This window comes from Phodopus roborovskii, unplaced genomic scaffold (genome assembly GCF_943737965.1).
Source record: "Phodopus roborovskii unplaced genomic scaffold, PHOROB, whole genome shotgun sequence".
Lineage (NCBI taxonomy): Eukaryota > Metazoa > Chordata > Mammalia > Rodentia > Cricetidae > Phodopus > Phodopus roborovskii.
This window is the reverse complement of record NW_026125739.1, coordinates 304041-326722: the sequence shown is the minus strand read 5'-3', so window position 1 is coordinate 326722 and position 22682 is coordinate 304041. Positions and strand designations below refer to the sequence as shown.

At 39.4% G+C, this 22682-nt stretch overlaps 1 protein-coding gene across 1 annotated transcript in view; it reads left to right on the top strand.

Moving 5' to 3' along the window:
- Positions 1-22682, top strand: part of Fam135b (family with sequence similarity 135 member B) — a 281424-nt gene that overhangs the window by 189426 nt on the left and 69316 nt on the right. Inside the window, exons 6-7 of the mRNA XM_051178560.1 lie at positions 1517-1690; positions 6896-7022. Coding sequence (XP_051034517.1) covers positions 1517-1690; positions 6896-7022 — 301 coding nt within the window. The remainder of the gene's footprint in view (positions 1-1516; positions 1691-6895; positions 7023-22682) is intronic.

Below are 22682 nucleotides of genomic sequence, written 5' to 3'. Positions count from 1 at the left end.
GGAATAGAGTAGAATTAGCAAGCATAGTGGATGCTTGCCTTATAGGGGAAAGTAGAATATCCAGTCCACAGTTAAGTTTCAAGTCATCCCTCAAGTGACATAAATGATGACAGCTTGGTTAGGTGTCTCTACCTTTTTTTATCTGATGTCTTCCTGGTTAAAATAAAGAGTGTGTTACATGTAGTCACAATGGGCACCAAGGGTTCCAATGGCTTGTGTACCATGATTCACAAGCAGCAAAGATCACAAGGAAAGACTGACACTGGTTGGGTTCTTAGAGCCTTCACTGTATCTCTTCCCTCTTTGTAGTCTATTTGCTTATCCATGGGTGAAGAAGAGATCCTCCTGGAAGAAAATTATAGTAGCTATCCTCAAGCTCTGGCTCCCTACAACCTGCAGAGGCAGAAGCTGTTTTTCAGCACTTATGTCTAGAGAAAAATTAGTCTCCCTTTTTTTTAACAAGATACTTCTTTATTTGTCTGCCTGTGGGCTGTCTCTTAGGCTAGAGCAGAGGTAAGGGGTGACGTCCTGAAACTGACCAGACTACTTCAGCACTGTGTTCTGAGTACCATTTGGTCTTTGTCCTTTTGGTCAGTCTCCTGTCATTTTCATAACTATGGTCTTTGTGTGTGTGTGTGCTTTTCTTTTTATTTATTAATTTATTTTATATAACCAAGTCCATTTAAATGAAATCAAACATTTATAGACAATATTTGGGAATTTGGGCATCGTTCTTTCCAAATTACTTCCTGCTGGTAAGGGGCACTGTCATGGGGGATTCGAAGAAGATGCAGAAATCCTGGCTGTAGTCTGTAAGGCTGCTTTGTCCAGCTCTTTTGAATGTACGATTACCTGGTACTCTGTTTCAGGTGGTCTGGCTTGATCAAACCACATTAGTCTGGAAGGAATCCACAACTTCTCATTTTTTGTGGAAACAAAAATAGAAATCCTTTTCCCCAGTAACTTGTCCTTGAACTTAAATTTTGGAGTCAAAGCATTTTTTTTATTTATTATTTTACATGTCTACCCCAGTTCCCCCTCCCTTCCTCCCTCCCTTTCATAACCATGGTCTTGATCACCTTTTCCATCTTGTCTGTACCAGTGAGATGCTAGATATGTCAAAATGAATTAATCACAGCTTCTGCCCTTGGGGGTTAGAGACCCAACAGAATTCACAACCTCACAAAATCTGCACAATGTATTAAGCGCAGTCCTCATATGGACGTAAGAAAAGGGGAAAGTGTCCAAGAGATTTGCAGTCATGAGAGGAATCTTGGAATGATCTGGTTATCCTCACCATCTCTGAGGTTCAGGTTTACAGGCAGGCAGCCACAGAAGAACTGAGGCCCAGATCTGCTATGTAACCTTCATTCTTCATTTGCCAATTGTAGGAAAACTTCTTTCAACCAGGCAGAATACTGCAGGATTGAGTAAAATGATGAGGCTGTAAAGTGGAGCTACTTGAGTTGTTACTCAACCAATCATCCTCATATGAGTTCACTCTCTTGCCTTCCAGGCTGAGAGATGTGACTGGAACACCGATGATCAGCAGTCGTACACTTGGCCTGCACTTTCACCCATGGAGAGGTCTACACCATCAAGTCCCTGTCATGTTTGACTACTTCCACCTGTCAGTGATTTCAGTGACCATCCACGCTGCCCTGGTGGCTCTGCAGCAACCTTTGATCAGGTACAGAGTTAGAGGTAGCTCTAACTCATGTTAAGAAACATAGTCTGCCATAAGTGATCAGCACAAACCAGAGAAGCTTATCTATGGTTACTGGCTTAAGTTTGCATTATTTTTGTGATCCACAGAAGGGATAGGAGAAAGCTTGAGAGAATCTCAGGATCACAGAGGACACTGGGGGATTTCACACCTCCAGGACTTGGATTACTCTCCTGGCTTCACTTGTCTCTAGTTGTGCCTTGAGAAGCTCCTCATGTTTCTCTGCTACATAATCTGTGTGTAAAATAAGAGCACCAACATCTATTTAAAGCTTTTAAAAAATTTAAATTCATTTGCTATGTTAGAGTATCTACAATGTTTCTAGAACTTTATTATTTAATATTCAATTTATGCCTAAATATATAATTTATACTTTGACACATTTCTATGTATGTATAATGCATTCTGATTATTCTTACTCCCACCTTTTTTCTCTCCGTCTCCTCTCTTCCCTACAAGTTCCTTTAACACATTCATGTCCTGTGTTATTTTGTGACACACAGGAGTTTAATGAGGGCCATTCTTATGACATTTTAGTGAATCCTCATGGAGGATAGGGCTAGTACATAACAAGGATCCAAATCTATTCCTTCCCCCAGTTGCTGTTTGCTTAAACGGAGGTTTGCTTGTAAGACAGTTTGCCTTGTCTTTCATTGATTCACCTTGCAGCATCTTTAAGATGCAGAGGAGAACTTGGGTTTCATTAATTCTACAAGGGAAAGGATAGAACTCATGAAAGCTATTGTAGTAGACTGGTAAGGTTAAGGGATTTATGAAGGCAGAACTGGATTTTATGGTGGGACTTTTGGGAACTGTTAGCATTTAGCTGTGGAAAAGCTTGCATATAGCAAAGAACACAGAGCGTAGAGAAGTAAGAGAGACAGATATCTGGTAAGCAGCAACTGTGAACCTGGAGCTGAGAGCCAGGGACAAATAGTTTGTGGCTAATGTTCCCCTGCCCAAAATTTGCTTAGCTCCTAGACTGAAGCTGATCCTAGACTTCAGCTCCTGGGTTGAAAAGAGAAGAGGGTCAAGGATCAGGAGTCTGCTTTGCAATCTTCTTTACATCTAATGGGTGTCTATGGAGGGCCCACTGTGCTCTAGCGGAGGCATCAGAATACACATTCATAATGAGTCTGTGAGGGGCATTCAGCCTTCTCAGAATAGACCTCTTCTTCAGACATCTGAGTCCAGTAATTGAGCTGATTTGTGTATGTTGAATTATATAGAGTGAGTGTTATAGTAGAATGTCGGAAAAATGTTATAGTATAGGAACATGGGAAAACAACCTTGTCCCTGGGAATCTGCAATAGAAGTAGAATCTAGGAAGTAGAAGAGTGTTGTTCTCCGGCAATGTGTGCACTCTAGGTGGGTGATTCCTTCTGATTAGGGCAGCTTCAGTGCATGGTTCAGAGTGATATCTATGTACCAAGAATGAGACAGAACAGATGTGCCCTGAGATCAGTGGAGACTGTTCAGCTGGAGGCTAGGCAACAGCCCAGATTGGAAAGGAAACTTTTCCAGGGGTTCTGGGTCCCAGAGAGTAAGCTATGCCTGTGAAGCTAGAGTTAGGAGCATTTGGATGCTTAGTTCCTCCACTTACTTTCTGGCAGATACTTGAAAAGTTTATCTCATATCTCTGAATATCTGTTTCACCATATAGAAACATAAATTCACCTGTAAAAAATTTTATGATAATAAACCAACAGATATAAAGGCTGTATATAAGACAACTTTGTAGAGTATTCCATATGATGAATATGTATGTAATAAAGGTGCTTGAAGCAAACCTAGGAATATGGAAACTAGCAATTCTGAAATGCACATATTGTGTCCCTGGATATAAGAAAGACTCAGAGTCTGGAAGCAATTAAGTTAGTAAGCTTCCAAACTGAGTGGTGTGCAAAGTACTGGGAAATCGTTTATAAAGTAACAGTTAGAATAATATGTTTCAGGGCTGAGTGTACCCCAGTGCCAAATCTGAGAGACTACTTTCTAACTCTGTTCACTTGGGCATTTCAGTCAGCAGTAGGAGAATGTTGGAAGGAGTCAATGGTAGCATATGAGAAGCCCTTGGGTGTGTATGCATCCAGGAGATTAATTTTTGTATAACACCCACTGTATTTTGGACCACCCATTTAGTACTGATAAGCTCTTGACAAATGGCATGAAGCTTTCTGCACAGGAAAATGCACCTCTCCTTGTGTCTCTGGGGAAAGCTTTACAAAAAGCATGGCTCTACCCAGGGAACAGGAGAGTGTAACCGTGAAAATTGAATTTGGGAAGGTAAATTGGAGTGAGATTTTGACAGTGTAATTAATGATGCATCTGGGGGTTGAACCTAAATTAGTTCAGTATGCAGAGAGACTGAAGGCTTATGCCTCAGAACAATCCTCAAGACTTGCTCCCTTAGCAGGAGTGTCAGTGGTGCAGGCAGGAGTGAGATGTCCAAAGAGTTCCCAGCACCTGGCATCCCCTTTTGGCTCTAGTGCTGCTAGGAGCGCTGATGCTATCTTACTGTGCGTTTGGAGTCAGAAGTCTTAGCAGAGAGCTTTTTGATAGGAGTAAACTCTGCAGGTTCGTCAGCCACAGCCTTCCAGATGGGAACACACACAGCTGCTGGAGAGTTAAAAATTCACAAGTGGGGTAAAATTAGAACCGCCTGCCACTCTCTGGGTTTTGCAAGAATTTCTGTCTTGACATAGAGTACCTTGGGACAATAGGAACCCTTTAAGCTTGTGGGAAATACTTATCAAGTAGGGCAAGCACCAGCTTTTTTAGAAAAGCACATTCATAGCATCAGTTATGTGTGAAGCTGTAACTTAACCTCAGGAGACCCTTAACCTTCACTGAGAAAAATCCAAGAAAACCCAATTTTTAATCTTCAAGGAGGTAAAACGGAGTGTCTCTTGGCTCACCATCCAGTAGAGATGCCAATTAAAAGCCATAATTAAATGACAAGTATTTAGTTATTTATTGGCGGATGTCCCAGAGAAGGGGTCATGATTCTTTATGTATACACATTATTTTTTTCTTCTAGAATTTCCCTCACTAAAGTAAGGCATGCTCAGGTACCAAAATACCCAGAAACTCAAGACACTCATATGATTTTTTTTCCTGTAACCTATGTGTATATTTCTCTTACATACATTAAGTTATACCCAAATTACTTATGATAACACTTAAACTGGGATTTAAATAAGATTGACATCCGATGAGCCAATAAACATGTTGATGTGTAGTTTGCAATTGAGTGACTTTGATGCATTTGTAGTATCCAGAATAGTTACCAGCTTTTATTTGATATAATTATTTGCTAATAACGTTGACAATATCAGGAATCTCTGTGATGCCTCATGGCTCAAGTGAATTATTAATCCTTCTGGCAGGAGATGACGTGGGAGATTCAAATCTAGCCCAGGTCCTAATATGTAGGTAACTTCTGCTAGCTGATGTAAGTGCCACATGGTTGTGGCTGTCTACTGTGGCATACCGCTTCTGAGTACTCAGCCCTTTCACCCAGCTCATTTTATAAACTTTTCTCTGCTTATTAGCTGTTGTGTTAGCCCTGTCACATTCCAAAACTGACTTATTCATCTGAGTCCTCTTCTAAGCCAATATGTGTTGAAGGTGAAGGTGACACGTTTACCACCTTGCCACTGTATCACCTCATGTACTCTTTGGCTTGTGGCATGAGACTAATAACAATATTTGAATAAATGAATTAAGTGAAAACCTAACCTTAACTTTATATCTCTGCCAATATTGCTACCAGGAACATTAGCTTCTTGTCTGAAAGCTGCCCCAGTTATCTCAAGCAACTAGAGCAAAGATGGTGATATCTGAGGACATCTATGGTGGAGTCTTTAGAAGATTACAAAACACACCTACAAAATTGCATTTGTAGAATAAATATATATATATATATATATATATATATATATATATAAAGAAGCCATTAGATTTTCAATTTCTTTAGAATTTCATACATGAGTACTATATTTACATTTTCACCCCTCTCCTTTCCCATTTTTTCTGAGTCTCCTCTACTCCACCTCATGTTCATGATTTTTATTCTTTAATTATTATCATTACATTTATACATAAACCTGGTGAGTCCATTTAGTATTGCTCGTGTGTGTGTGTGTGTGTGTGTGTGTGTGTGTGCGTGTGTGCATATGCGAGTGCTTAGAGATGACCACCAGCATTAGATAACGTATCAGCTGGTTTGTCCTTGCAGAAGAATGATTTTCCCTCTCTTAGCAGCCTTTAGCTGCCTGTAGCTCTTCATCTAGGGTTAGAGCCTTGCACAGTGGCATGGCAACTGATATACTCATTGTGCAAGCCTTGTTTAGGCAGCTATATTTCTAAGATTTCATGGGTGCAGATTCCCTGTTGTATACATTTCACATACTACCCTTAATACATAAAATCTCATCTGAGTCTGTAGAGGTTTAATAGATGATAACTGAAAGAAAACAGTATAAGCATGTTTTTTTCCTGATATATTATTGGAGGAATATCACATAGGTTAAAGTAGATGAAATGATAGAATCCCCTTTGAGTCTAAGATTGGTCATGCCCGACACACCTGCCAGATGATCTTTACAATGAATTAGAACTAGGCAAAATCCCATGAAGAGATTATAGCATTCCAAGCTAGTATAGATACAGGAAGTGCTCTGTTGGCTACAGAATTCTAGGACTTGTCACAGGATTCTTGCATGGATCATGGAGATGAATGATGTTTTAAGTCTTCCATCAGAAGGTAAGTAGAACCAGGGAGGGAACTGAGACTAGAAGGAGCTTATTCAAGGTAATGATCATATGAGGGCAGAAGGAGATTTCAAGAGCATGATTAACTCTGTGGTGGTCCTTCTTCCCTAGTCAGGAGCTCTTTCTATCTATATCCCAGGATGATGATTCCCTAGAAGGTGACCCCAACAACTTCTCAGCTGATGGACATAGGCATTGGGGTACCTCTCTGCACCACTATTGATGTGTTCCTTCCAAGAATATTCATCTATTATACAGTATTGAGATTACAACATCCAAACCCTTCTCCTGAAACACCACCTAAATCTCTACCAGAGGCTCCTCAGTTGCAGCTCCCCAGGGAACTTATGATAGTTTACTCACCTCCTGTTTTCCCCTTCCACTTCTTTCTAGTTTCACTCGCCCAGGAAGAGGCTCCTGGTTAGGGAAAGGTGGCCCAGACACAGGACCAGAACAGCCCATTATTTCTCTGGAAAACTTGGTCTTCGGAGCTGGATACTGCAAGCCAAGTTCCTCAGAGGTAACGTGTGCATTGGGAGCCATGACCCCAGGGCGTGCAATTCTCACCTTGAAAGAGTGTGTCCTATGAGTTTCCTTCTTCTTTCAAATGTTTCTTTAGAGCAGTGTGTGTCCATTTATTTCAAGGTCCATCCAACCATCATTTCACTTTTCACCAATCATCTCTCAGAGGCATTCTGAGTATTAAGCCCTGTAGTAGATGTAACAAGTATTCTTCTCCTGTTGTCCCCCTTACATGTAGTCCTTTTAGAGATAAGAGCTCTCTAGAAGCTAGGTCATATTACTGTGATGATGTTTCCTTAACACTATGGGATGATATTGAATGTCTGTTGGTGTTAGGTAATGCCTGCTTTCAAATATGGATCCAACTCTTTAATATCTCTTGTGTTTCTTTTTCCCTGTGACATCACTAAGAAATATTAATCTCATGTGCAGTTATGTATACTCAATGTTGTCCCAAATGTAAAGCTGTTTGTGGTTAGGAACTGCTTAGTAAAGAAATATGTCTATCTTTCCATTCCTTTTGCTTCTTCCAAAGAAGTATCTGCCATTATTTTTATCTCATCACTGCCTGTATTCTTCTGTAACACATGAGATATTTTATTACTGTATTGTTCAGAAATAACCAGCCAGTATTACTCAGGGTTGCCCAGAGATATAGAACCAATAGCAATGACTCAGTTATTGTAATGAAGTGACTCACATTATCCTGGAGGTTGAGAAGACTGTAGATCTGCTTCACCAAGCTAGAAACCAAGGAGAATTGATGACAGAGTTCTAGGTCAAGTGTAACTCCAGATGCTCGGTAACATTGTCACTTATGAAAAACAACTGTTTGCTTTGTTATAGTTAGAAACTCAGTGGACTTATCCAGTCTTACCACAGTGGAGGAAGTTCTCTTTCCCGCAGGTGGGTCTTTTGTTCAGTTCAAGCAGTTATCAGAGACACCTATCCTGACAGCCACAACAATGTTTAACCAAACATCTAGACACTTCATGACCCAGACAGTAGATACAAGAAGTTTACCACTGTTAAGCAAATGACAGATGTGACAGACTGTGCCTCGCCAGCCCTGTCACCTTCAGTGACAGAATGCTCTTTGACCAGACTGTTGAAGATTTGAGGGAAAACACTCAACTTTTCTGGATTTTCCTTGGTTTAAGATTTAGCTAGATCCAGCTGAAAATATGACCATAGTCATATCTCTATCTGAGTTAAGCTGCTGTGTCACATGTTTTCATGGTTCTGAGATCTCCAAAGGGGAACAGCCACAAATGCCCCAAAAGAATGGGGAATTGATTCCAAAGTAGGACTTGTTTTCATACATGCAGCTGGCATTAGAGAACAATAAGAACAAAATGAATGCATACCCTCAGTACCTCTGACACTCACCAAGCTTCATGGAAGCTAATGTTCTTACACAGGAGCCTTCAATGAGTGAGGGAACGATGGGAAAGCCAATATTCTGTCTTGCATAGCATGAGCAATTCTCTTACCTCCTTGTGCAACACTAAATTCATTTCAGCATAGGGTGTGGCCTGGATAGGAGGCTCTCCACCCCCAATGCCTACAACAGACCCCTCATCCCTCAGTAGATGTGAGGTTTGTCTCCAAGTTATATTCCGATTCCCTTGCTTCTGGGACACTGACAGCCAACTCACACAGGAAAAATCACTCTAAACAGTTTCCAATCACTTTCCTTGTGCCAAGCTCTACCTAACTCACAGCACTATGTGGTAGCTTTAAGTGTCTCCCTGATAAGCTTACCAACTAATCCCCCCCCCCAATTTAGACTCCTTCTAGGAAACATGCTCAGAGGCATTGGTAATTGTTAGCATTCATAACCTAGTTCAAAACAGTTATAGTAGGTTCCTCACATGCTGAAGTCCTTAGCTGATGCCACTGAAGTGTGAGATGTAACACAAAAAATAAAAGATTCACAGGCTGACTGGGGTTCAAGCTTCAAGCTAAAGATCAGAAAAAGCAAGGCAGCCAGCCACTTACTCTTACTCTACCTCAGGCTCCACCAAACCTCAGATTGAGGTACTATGTTCTCCTCAACATGGCTGGAAAATCCTAAAACTCAATGTCTTCCTATACTTACTGTGGCTCGAAAATAAATGCCAGCTCTGAGAATTTGATCTTATCTTATATACTTCTCTGATGCTGGGATTAAAGGCATGTGATCCCAGGTGCTGGGATCAAAGGCATGAACTCTGTTATTCTTCATTCTTGTGTAGGCCATGGTGGCCTTGAACTAACAGAGATCCATCTACCTCTTAATCCTGAGTTGTGGGATTAAAGGTGTGTACTACCACTGCCTGATCTCTATAGCTTGAGATTGACTTTGCTTTCTGGATCCTCAGGGAAACTTTAATAAATCATAAATAATAATCACAGTGTGTGATGCTCCACCTACTTGGGAGGTACTTTGGTGCTCAGTGCCAATTACATCAGCCAAAACTATTTGTACAAATACTGCTGAAATGGTTCTGTCTGATTTCCCAAATGCTTGAAGGATCTCTAGCTCTACTTTTCAGGAGCTCTGCTTGAATAGCTCAGAGTAGTGACCATCTTATTTAGCTTCTTCTCTAGTACCTAACAAGACACCTGCCCTTCAAGACAAGTGTTCAAGTAATAATGTTGAATGGAAGGTTGAAACAACTGTGTGCATCGTGCTGGTGCAGAGTTGAACAGCTAGATATTCATGAGAGAGATCACTCACTGCATCAGACAGAAAGTAAAGAGGGAGTCATAGTGTGATAGGATATATTGGGAGATTATAAAGACTCCAGAACCAGCAATGGGCAGGAAGGTGAGCACTGTAGAACATCCCAGCCAACTGAACTTCTACACATGACTTAACACAGTATTTGAGACTTTTGTGATGTGTCACCTTTTCTGATAAATATTTACAATTTATGTAAACTTGATACTTACAGAAACTCAGTTTGTACAGCTGTGAAATGGGGACTATGGAGACTGTCTTTTAGAAATTTGCATGTGTAAATACTTCACATACTTGGGCTTTACAGGCAGATGATGCAATAGAGTGAGGGTTTGTTTGTTTGTTTGTTTTTTGTTTGTTTGTTTGTTTTCTATTTCTCCCTTCTGGGGCTCTGTGTCAAAATTGAACATGATTGTCTTTCATGTATTCAGAGAGAAAGGCTGACGTGTGAGTCTTGGCACTGGACTTTCTCCTGAGAGTTGGCTCAGTGAGTTATTTTCAGGGCTCTGTTCTTTTCCTGTGTGTTTTCCATTTGGGACCCATCCAATTATGTGGAGTCATTGCTGTGTGCCCACCCTGCACCTTCCCACCAGGCAAGGCTGCCAAGCAGAGAATCCAATATTAGTTCCACATTCTCATGGGAGCTTTGCATACAAATCTCAAGAAGCCCAGAGCATGAACAGATAGTAGTGGAATATGCATAGCCTGCTGCATCAGCTTGTGGCATGGAGGAACAGGTGCTCACTTCAGTAAGCTCTTCCTGAAAGAGGCCTTGGAAAAATCATCTATTTGAGGCAAACTTGTTGGAACAAATGGCATCCTGGGAAGGCAAGGGTTGATAAAGCAGTGGGACCTGCTCTATTCCTCAGATCCCTGTGTCCTGTGGCTCAATTCCTTCCTGCAGAAGCTTTGACATTTGACCTTTACATTAAGAGCGGTGGTCTGAGGTCCTGTGTGTCTTCCTGTTACAAATCATATGGGCACTACAGAGGTTAGTCAACCTTTTGAGATGACATTCATCTTAGGGGTGGTTACTAGCACAGCCTCAGTGGCTTCTAAAGAAACAAAATTGTGCAACCCTATATCAGGGCTTCTCTGCTGTGTTTATTGTTATATCCCTGTCATGGCCACAGACAGCTGTGTCAGTTAAGATGTACTTGAGTTGGTAGAGGATGAAGTCTGATGTTGACTTCTGACCTCCACTTGTGAACACAAGTGTACAAACATGCCCCCCTCCATCCCATGCAATCACTGCAACCACCACTACTGCCATCATCAACATCATCTTTAATAATGAGAAGTATGATGCTGGCCATTTTAGTTCACACTTATGGTCATCTGTACTCCATAAGTTATCATTTCCTAGCTGTTCCCTGACACTAGGTGAATGGAATTGCAGATGATATGTATCTGCATGTATTCCACTGATAGGAGTTTCCTGTGCAGGTCTCACTTCTCTTTATATGCTTGTCTATACCTGGCTCCTAGTTGTCTTGTGGTTTTTATCTACATTTCACTGATGAGTACTAGTGTTAAAACTTTTCATACACTTCTCCATTCTCTTTGGAGAAATGTAAATTTAAACAATTTGCCTATTTATGAATTTGATTATGTTTAATCATTTAGTTTTGGTTTTTGTTTAGTTGTAGGAGTTCTTTATACAAATTGGATATTAGCTCTTCATCAAATCACAGTTTTCCCCATTTCTTCCATTGTGTTTGGACTGCATAGCATGTCCCTTTGCGAAAAAGGGACTTGTTTGGCACAGCCCCTTTTGTCTCTCCCCTTCTGGCTGCCATGGATCATAACCAATATAAATGTCCTCAAGTTTTTGTTTACATTTTTACAAGGCTTTTATAATTTCAGGTGTGATGCTACATTCTTCAGTACATGATTATGATGTATGGGCTATGAAATGAGTTCAGTATGAATCCATTCTTTTATGTGTGGATATTCAGTTTTCAAACATTATTTGTGTGAAAGACCATCCTTGCCCCCATTGTGTGGCCTTGGCACTATTCAGTGACAGTGAATTTATTACTGCTGTTTCTGTTATTTTAAAGGCATATTATGTTGAAATGAGTTCTGTTACAAGTAAGGTTTTCCCCACCCGTCTGGTCCCACTGCCATGCCAGCCCCAATTAACACACACTGACTCTGTATTTGGTATTATTCTATTGGCCAGTTACTAGTTTCTTGTTGGCTAGCTCTGTCTTAAATATTAACCCATTTCTATTAATCTAAGTATTTCCATGTGGTCTCATCTTACCAGAGAGAGGGGCCAGCATTCTGCTCTCTCTAATCTCTCCATGCTGACCCCTCCCTACTACTTTCAGAATCCTCCTTGTCTCCTAGTCCCACCTATCTTGCTTTCCTATTGGCCAACAGTGCTCATTAACCAATAAGAGAAAGATATTTACAGAATGGCATCTCCCATCAGTGTTCTGTAAAAAAAAAAAAAAAAAAAAAAAAAAAAAAATAGGACATGGTTACTATATTTAATGATTTGGGAGTGGACCTGCCATCCTCTTCAGTTGGTTTCTGTATGATGTCTATGGCTGTAACTCACTGTGTTAATCATTGTAATTTCACTCTCTATTCTGAAATCAAAGACTATGATACATTAACCTCTTCTCATAATTGCTTTGGCTGTTCAGGGTCCTTAGTGTCCTTTAGGATTATTTTCTATGACTTAAGTCAATCGCGGAAGAAAACATACTATGTGAAGTAGCTATAGACAAGCAAGTAGAAAGGAATGGAATAGTGGTGATCACCAGAGACTGTGGGAAAGAAGAAGAGGTTGGAATTTTGATCTTATGTGATGAGAGAGGTTCCCTGAGAGCTCTTTCATAGGGCTGCCCTGCACTCTATCCTGCTCTGTGTGTTTACAGTTTTGTTAAAAGGGTAAATCTTATATTAAGAATTCTGACTTTAATTTTAAAAAGTAAAAGAAAAATGTCATGATCAGAAAGAAGAGGAAAATACCAAAACATGGATACTTTTGAAAATGGTTTACAATTAAAAAGTTAGTTTTAATATTTTAAGAATTAGATTGCAACCATTACTGTGTTTCCCCAATGAATATAAAATGGCTGACATTTTTCTCATTTAAATGACTGTCTAGTTTAACAAAATCATGCAGAAATGATAGTTTTATGGCAAATGGGCTTGGGTGGGCAGTTATTTGATTCAATGTAATTCCATGGGTCATTTCTAAAGGAGCACACACATCTCTGATAGTATGAACCTAGCTAAACTGTGTGGAGCTCCTACCTTCTCTTCATTTAGACTCCCCTTTCTCTTGTGCATTTCCACAGTGCCCAGCATAGGCCATGCTATCACATTCTCTATTCAGGACAGACTGATCAGCAACAGGTGCCTCCACAATAAGTAACCACACCAATTCTTGCTTCTCATTGGATGGATGACCTACATTTTAGCCCCATGGTCACATGGTGTGCATTCACCTGTATAATACTCATGTTTAATAATTCATTTATAAATTCCAAGGAGGCCACTGTGGCCAGACAAGGAGCTGGGAATGTTATGAGTGGTCTGTTGATGTGTGCCTCACAACACAGAATTAAATCAGGGAATTCAGACTGGAAATAGAACAATTTATTAATAAAAATAAAACAGCCTGGAGAAGGGGTAGGGTAGTGAGCTGAAGGAAAGCCAATGTCTGTAAGCACTAAGCCTGGAATGGCATGGCACTCTCCATGGCATTTACATAGCACCCAACTTCGTATAGTTTTGGCTCTTCTTGAGCATGCTCTGTTGTCTGAAGCTCAGGTGAGGATGCTTTCTCTGCCTCTTTCTCTTGTATTTCATTCTTCGTCTAGCTTTCCTAGCGTCTATTCTGCCACAGTCTGATGGTTTGGGGCCATGTAAACCAGTTGGTGCAGATGTATCATAAACAGACTATAATCAGAGGTCTCTAAAGATGTTCTTTGTTATCGTTCTTGCTTGTGGAGTACTTATTAGTAGTAAGTACAGTTTAGGGCAAAGAGGCAAGGGTGGATGCTGGTGCAGTGATCCATGAAATAGTAGAGTGGTGGCCAGAGGCAAAAGGGCAAAAAGGTAATTAAATCAGAGGAGAGACACACAGAGATGGCAGAGGTATGGTTACAGTAGAAGGGAGAAAGGCTGTAGCAAAGTAGACTTGAAAACTTTGTCTTAAGTTGCAAGACCTTGACCACGAGCTAGCTCCCTATGAGGTAAATTAACAATATTGATTTATACTGAAATGTATGTGAATGTATTTCTTTTGCAATATCTTAATCTAGGTTTTAATCTCTGTCTCTCTGCCTCTCTCTTTTACTCTTTCACTGTGATGTGTTCGTGTGTGTGTGTGTGTGTGTGTGTGTGTGTGTGTACACATATACACACATGGGTATGTGTTGGATGAAAGTGGTTGTGGATATTACATGTGCACTTACATACATTATAAATGTATTTTAAGTAAGCATAAAGTAGTAGCTCCCTGCGGCTTTCTGTCATCTTTAGTATTCTTTTATCCATCTCCCTCTGTATGGCCCTTCTTCTCATCTCCCTAGATAAAGCCCACCTTCCACATTTTTATTATTTTAACAAAGTAGTGCCAGTGCCCTACATCCCATGGTCCCTTTTTACTGGTATCTATGGCTCCTCCAGATTGTATACTCCAATAAAAAAAACTCCATAGCTAGGATCCGTAAATAAGAAAGAACAAACTGCATTTGTTTTCTGGGTCTGGGTTACCTCACTCAATATGATCCTTTTAAATTTCATCCACTTACCTACAAATTTTATTTTTATTTGAAAATTAATAGTATTCTGTTTTATATAGGTGCAACTTTTCATTATCCATTAATCATCTGGGTGGCATTTAGGTTGTTTTCATTTCCTAGTTATTGTGAACAGAGCAACAATGAATATAGCTGAGTAGACATCTGTAGAGTAAGGTGTTGAAACCTTTAAGCATGTGCTAAGGAGTGGTAAAGCCAGGTCATGGGGCATATACACTTTTTTAAAGCTTTTAATTGATATAGAATCATAATGGTTTTCACATCTCTAAGCCTTTAGGTACCCTTCCTCCATCCACTCCTATGTGACCCCCCAACTATCAAGTTGATAACTTCTTTTTCTTTGATCATTATTGTTGTTGTTGTTGTGTGTATGTGTGTGTGTGCACAGATATTTAAATACAACATTCTGAGTGCATTTAATTGTTTTTATGTATACAGTTTCAGGGCTACCTATTCATCAATGGACATCACACATGGGAGCTCATCCTTGGGAAGGGACAATTTTCCTTTTCTCAGGGGTCATTAGTTGCCTGTGGAGTTCTTTGTCTAAGTGTTGGACCTGAGGAAAATCTTTCTTTTTTTACATTAGCATATCTATTGACACTACCACTGTTCCAGTCTTGTTTAGGTAACCATTTCTACAAAGACTGTTTCATAGATGACTTCCTGATATTATGACTCTTACAATCTTTCCACTCCCTATTATTCAATGTGGCCTGAGCCACACAGATACAGGAGGTATGGTGTAGATGCATCCATTGGGGCTCGGCTCCCCCCACAATTGTGCTTCTCTCTATTGTGTCTAACTGTCTTTGGTGATGATCTGTGTTTGTTTTAAACAAAAGATTCTTTGATGAATGGTAGTAGTATATTTTCCTGTGGGTATAAGGAAGGATATGATTTAGAATGTAGAATGTAGTAAGGAATTATATATGCAAACCACCTGGGTGACAATGTTCCTCAAAAGAATCATAAACTATCAAAAACTCTAGTACCAGGCATTAAAAAAAAAAACTCCTTTTTATGGTTGGTCAAAGTGCCCAAGTGACTCCCTAAGCAATATGGACTTTGATATGCTCCATGGTTATCTCTCAGGGGTTGAGGATAGACTCATATTGCTGATGATATCACATATTTACAACACATAGTGGGGATGACTATAGCTGGCTCTCACACAGAAGTGTCTTTCCTTACATCTAGGTTTCAGAAAACATTGTGCAAACTGCTAAGGGAGGAAAGCAATGAAACCTCCCTATCCAGCTGCAGCACCTATGAATCACAATGGCAAGCATGGAATAAATACAAAAGGTGAAATAAGAGGTAGTCACATGTTTATGTAGGGGTCAACGGTCTTGTTGGACTTATGGTCCACTTAACAGTCATACCTAGTACTGGAAATCGAGCCAGGTTCTCAGGCACAGTGAGGTCACATACCTAAAAAATAATCTCACACTGTCACTTCACTTTTAGTTATTTGAAGAATTCTCCACACTGATTTTCTAGGTGGATGCACCAACTTTCATCCCTCCAACAGTGAATGATGGCCCCTTTCCTTCCACATCCTCCCCAGCATTTGATGTCAGTTGTTGTCTTGTTCTTGTTTCTTAAGCTGCGCTTCCTTGGTGTGTTTGAAGCCCCATCCCAGCACTTACAGTTTATGACAATTAGAATATTTATAGCCTACACTGAGTGATGACTGAGTTCTAAGGGTACTGGGCACTGGTACCAACTGCAGTTCTGTTGAATGACTAAAGGCAGGAATTCAAGTCTGTCATGAAAACTGTGAGGGTCAGGTTTCTAGCTGAACAACTCTAGCAGAACTGGGAATGAGATACACAGTCTCCAAATGTCAGCCATTCCCCTCACCAGCATCCTCTTTTCTCCCTGAAATATCAGCAAGGTCAAAGAAACATTGAGGATCCATGCTTTCTAGCTCCATTGCTATGAATAATTGACCATATTTGATAGTTTCCATCACCTTGAAAAATCACTTTTCAAAGACTGAAATAATAAAAGATCTATCTAGGAACAGGAAGGGGATATTACGTTCTGTTTCCATGGAGATCAAATTGCTAGTGTCCTCTCTGTGATTTTTATTGGCAGTTGCTGAGATCACACTTGCTGGGTTAGCCTGGCCAGTGAGTACATGATATTTATCACTGCCTGATATTTACTCTTGAAGCTTTAGAAGTGGCTTTTCCCCCATAGCTTGTTTCAATGTAACTTTCTCAAAGGGTGTATGTACTTCCAGTGCATGGTAAGCAGTTTCTTAAGCTGAGTTGTGTAGTCTGATTGTGGAGGGGGGGGGCCATGCGCACGCGCAGGAGATGCATACACACATGTGTGTGTGTTCTTTCTGGCCCTGTAGCATTCATGGAAATCTGTCTACACATGAGAAAAGCAATCCTCTGAGAAGTAGGTGCCTTTTTACCTAAAGGCTGTAACTTGAGCTCAAATGCTCATTGACCTCCACGGATTTCTGAAATGCTCACCTCATTTGTATATGTACAAATTGACCTGTGATCGTGAACAGACACATTGCTAGCCTAGTGGGTTTTCATGATTATCCTCATGGTTAAGACATTATGGTGATTGACATACAGTAAATGTTGTATACATCTTAACTCCTTTTTCCTGTTTCTTCTTCTACTGTTTTTAATTTTCTTTAGCTACAATTATAAGCACTAGAAACAAAAATATTACTATTTTTGATGTGCACACATAATCAGTTCACTCAATAACTATACTTAAATGGATTCAGTTTTATTTTCCCCCAGTCTCTTTTCTCATACATTTAGAATCATATCCCCATGAACATTAACATCCTTTTATTATGCTTAATATGGGGGTTAGATGTATCTTCATTGCTGGTCTCACTATTTGAAATGGAGAGATAATAGTTGGTATAGAACTTTAATTACTTACATTCAAAAAGCTACCAAGGAGAAACGCCCAAACTCTGTGAGTGTATACCATGGGTGTTTCTTTACTCTCATTATCTTCCTTGATTTCACTCTTCATGACAAAAGGGAGTGTAGATTTTTAGAAAGCTGACATATTCTCAGCATTGCCCATGGAGGAGAAAACTCACATTAATAACCCCAAGAAAAACAGGCAAAAGTTCTCACATACATAAGGAATGTTAGAATTGAAACATGGCTGTCAGGACAAAGGCTCCATGAACTAGCTAGAACTATCTGAAAACATGCAGGTAATTTTAGCCACAAATCACATTTCCCACTTAGTTATTATTTATGCATACAGATTTTAGACAAAATGTTCAGACTTTTGACCTCAGTGGGTGTGCTTTTCATAATCTTGGTGACAACTATAATGGTGACAGTTGGTATACTTAGCCCTCACAACTGTGTCTTTATAACTATGTTCCAATATCACATGTACCAGAAAACTGCATTTGTGCAGTTCGTTCTTGGTCACACACTGTGAGAGGCTGTGATAAATTGGTAGAGACCTGTGCCATTCTTTCTATAGAATATCAGCAGTCACTGTGTTTGCTTCCCAACCATAAGATAATTCCTTGTTATGATTACTTCTTCTTCTCCTTGATGGGACTCTGGGATCGAAGACAAATGCAATTTGTCTAGAGAAGTTTTGTCTGCGTCTCCCTCCTTACTTTCTACCTAATGCAGAGATCATCTCCCTGCAAATGTTGTTTATTTTAATGCAAACTGAAGGTCTCTCTCCCTAAATTCATCATTGTTTACATCCACCCATATTCATCATTCAATAAATATCATGTATGCAAATGATACTAGTTCTCTGAAAATTCCTAGCCATAAATCATGAGATATTTCAAGTCTTACTTAAATTTCTCCTCTCCTCCAATCACTATGAAACTTGTTAGTAATAACTTTATATAGAGATTTTTGTTGTAGCCATTTTTTATTTATCCTGTGGGAAGTATCTTAGTATTGATGTACATTACTTTTTTGACATTTTCATATAGTCATATAATGTACACTTATTATGTTCTCATCCCCATCATATTTTTGTCACCCCCCCCCCATAGTCTCCTTCCATTTCCCAGGAGATCTCATTTCTAGTTTGTTTCAATTAAATGACTTTTAAAACTTGTTTTTATTATTAATCTTTAGATAGTGTCTTAGTCTCTATTCTATTGCAATGAAGAGATACCACAACCAAGGCAAACCTTATAAAAGGAAGCATTTAATTGGGGACTTGCCTACAGTTTCAGAGCTTCACTTCATTATCTTCATGTCAGGGGGCTTGGTGGAAAGCATGGTGCCAGAAGAGTAGCTGAGAGCTACATCCTGATGTATAAGCAGAGAGAGAGAGAGAGAGAGAGAGAGAGAGAGAGAGAGAGAGAGAGAGGAAGAATCTAGGCCTCAAATCCCACTTAAGTGACACATTTCCTCCATTACCTTTCCACATAGAACCTCCTGTTTCCAGAGTAGGCAAGAAGTGTGGCCCTCTTGGGTCCAGGCATTCAGCTCATTCCCAGTGCAGTCAATCTTCTTGATGATAGGCACAGGCATCAGATCATGTTAGCTATGTCATTCAATTTCACAGTTTGCTCTAGCATTTATCAGTAGATAGTGGCCTTATTCCTCACCATTCATTATTACCACTGCCTCCTTGAATTGCCTATCACAGTAGCTCAGAGAATTATGTTCCATATGGATCGCATTCCCTTTCCCAAAAGAACTTTCAGACAAATCAGTGTTTGCTCCCGGATGTTAAAATGTGTTCTATGGGATCTGGGAATTGCTCTAAACTTTACTCAGCATGGCTTTAAGTACCTGAGTTGTTTATAGAAAACAGACTAGGTGAGAGAGTTAGGAGCCCAGGTAGCTTACCAAAGGGCATCAGTTGAACTATCTTCAAATTAACTTTGATTTTCCAGAAGAGAAAATATATGACTTGGGTTCTATAGTGTTCTTCTGGTCCCAATGTGTTTGCATACGCTTGCTTCATTTAATGGCCATAGCACTTCCTTTACATATTGAGAGCCTGGAAACATGACTCTGGAGTCACTTGGTGAGGATTGTCTATGCACTACAGAATGGACCATGGATTTAAGAAGAGTCTAGTTCTATGATTTTTCTGTGTCTACAACAGTGAATTCATACAATATTGTCTCTAGTGGCTATGGTAGGAGATTTATAGTTATGAAAAGATATGATTGCATGGATAATATTCAGGTTAGATGTATTTACACTAAAGAATAGTATTAGCTAAAACATAATATTGAATATTGAGTCTTTACTCTTCTCTGACCTCTAACCATGTTAAATATCTGCAGACATATTCTGATTTATCCTGCTCTAGCACTCTGCTAGAGAAATATCAGTATTTCTGTTTTACAGATATGAAAAAATATCATTGAGGAATAGTTGTTCCAATATGTATTATATGAGGATTTGGAATGGTGCTACAAGACTAGAGATCCATGGAGACATCTTGGATCCTGAATTTTTCCCTAGGTGATTTATTAACTGCTTAACCAGAAGCCTCAGAAGCATCGCCAATCCATTTTTTCTCATCTCAGAATACTAATTCCTACTAATATATTTGTTTTCCTCCCTCATTTCTACTTCCTCCACTGCCTGAACATCATTGTAATTGCTTCTTATTAGCTAACATAGCAGTTTCTCAGCTTATCTCTTTCCTTCTGTTTCTATACTTTTACTCCACTCCATCTGCACTATGGCTAATCCTCAATGTATCCCAAACACATTTCATCCTAATACAACATTGCTTTGGATTTTCATTTCCACAGAGGCTTTTATTTGAATCATATGTACTCACCATATGTATGTGATTGGAATTTTCTTAGTCTTATTAGTACCTACCTATTTCTTTTAAACATTAGATCACTGTTCTCACACAGCACTGTTCCTGCCTTCCCCAACATGACATGAGTGTCTCTACATGATCTAAAGTAGCATTTGTTCATCAGATTTTTACAGAATTTTCCAAACCATCTTGAAATAATATCTATGTGCCACCTCATAAACTAGACTAAAAGGGCTGGAATGCAGAAAATTTTCTACTTCTATTTCTACTTAGTAGTTTGACAGAACAATACCAGGAAACTATTCTTGCATACACAAATGATATATACTCTAACTCTGAAATATGGCTCTTTTAGGTAGATGACTCATGAATTAAAGTAGTATTTGTAAATGCTGCATTTGAAGTAGGGAAGCAACAGCCATCCTGAAATGAGATAAGCCTCTATGGGGAAACACTGGGGATGATACCTAGCCACCTAGAACCTGATGAGATAAAGCAAAACATTAGAGTATTGGTGCCAGTTTAGAAAAAAAAAATATTCCAAGACAGAACATGTTCATCTGGGAAATACAAAGGTCATACAAGGAGAGAAAATTAGGAAAGAAGTCAAGATTTAGGTTCCTCTTGTATAATGACATCTAAACAAAGCCACTTGAGGTCTAGAGGAAAGGCACTCCAAAGCAGGTTGAGATCAGACCTAAATATCTGATCTCCAGGGCAGCAGAAGGTATAGAGGGTTCATTACTCCTTATCTACAGGGAGTTACAGTCCATTCAAGGTTGATGCCTCTTCATTGTTCCTAAAATAGCTTGATTGTTGAACTTCCATGACTTACGCTTTCATTGTGTTTACCTATTGGCTTCTTCTCTTGCTCAAGCTGATCCTTTCCCACTCAAATACACACATGGAAATTTGTAAGGGAGATGAAATCCTGCAACTTTTGATCCTTAATAAGTTAAAATCCAAGTTTAAGCACTGTCAGATGTGAAAGCCAAGATCTAAAGCAACAAAAGACATCAAATAAGGTTGATGCTGTATGTCATTGTGAAGGAGGATATGGAGTAGGAGGAAGAGTAATAGGCTAAAGATGAGGAGGAATTTAAAAAAGGAGAAAGACAGAGAAAAGGAGGAGGAAGAGAAAGAGGACCAGGAAGAGGGGGAGAGAAAAGGAGGTGTAAGGGCAGGAGAGGAGGAAGGGTAAGAAGAGGATGAAGGGAAAAAGGAACTCGACATACTGAAAGTGACAGGCGAGGCAGTTGTCATCCTCTCCTGGTTCACCTTCTGCCCACTTCCTCTTACTTATGAGTACAATCTTAGTGTGAGCAAATATGAGATTATATGCTACTAAGATTATTATAAAGACAGTAACAACAAGAATGCAATGGATTATAATGATAGTTATTATTATTGTTACTCATTTTAATATATTGTTAGATTTAATATGTACAAAAGAAGCATCTGTATGTGACTGTGTAATGTATCAATAGTAAGCATGTGGATGGTATGGGATTCCACAGAGTAAACATTTTCACAAGAAGAATTTATTAGGGAGGAATGACCTCTCCTGCCCTTGCCCTTGATCTTAGGTTTAATAATTGCCAAACTTTTCAAGTTAATCCTGGTTGAGACCTGGCTCACTACACTGAACACATAGGTCTTGCAACTCTAACACAACCTTTGTTGTTACTGGGTTACTGAATATGTATGTATGTATGTATGTATTTCATATTGAATCAGAGATTTATAATATTTTCCCTTAAATCAGTTCCTTCCTTCAAGGAAGACTGTAAATAAAAAGACATTCATCAAAATGATGTTTGAGATCTTAGAATGATCTGACAACTAAATTACTTGTCTGAGATGAAGTCATTCTCAATTGGATTAAATATTAAGAATTCCATTTCTAACAACTAATAACATCAGTGACTGCCATGCCACTGGGGAAATTTCTTTTAATGAACAAATGAAAGAAAAATATGGAGAATCAAAGAGAAGAAACTATAAATATTTCCATAGGAAGCTTCAGCTCTTTCAATTATGGACTGTTAACTATTTTCTACACTGCAATGTTGCACAGATATCAATCTCCTTAATTAAGGCATTTACTGTCCTCAGGGCCACTGTTGACAGTCCCTTATATATAATGGTCTATACATATCTTTTGTGGTTCTGTGTTTTAGAGTCTATATGTCAGATGAGGGCTCTGAATACAATAATGAAGAAATCTAGGTAGAAAGCAGGAGCATCTTCAACACTTTATAAAAACTTGGTTCCAATTACCCCTTACTTCCTCCTGCTGTGTTCCAGTCCAGAGAAGGAGAAATGGGAAACTGTGAAGTGCGTTAGTGACGAAATGGCAACCATCATC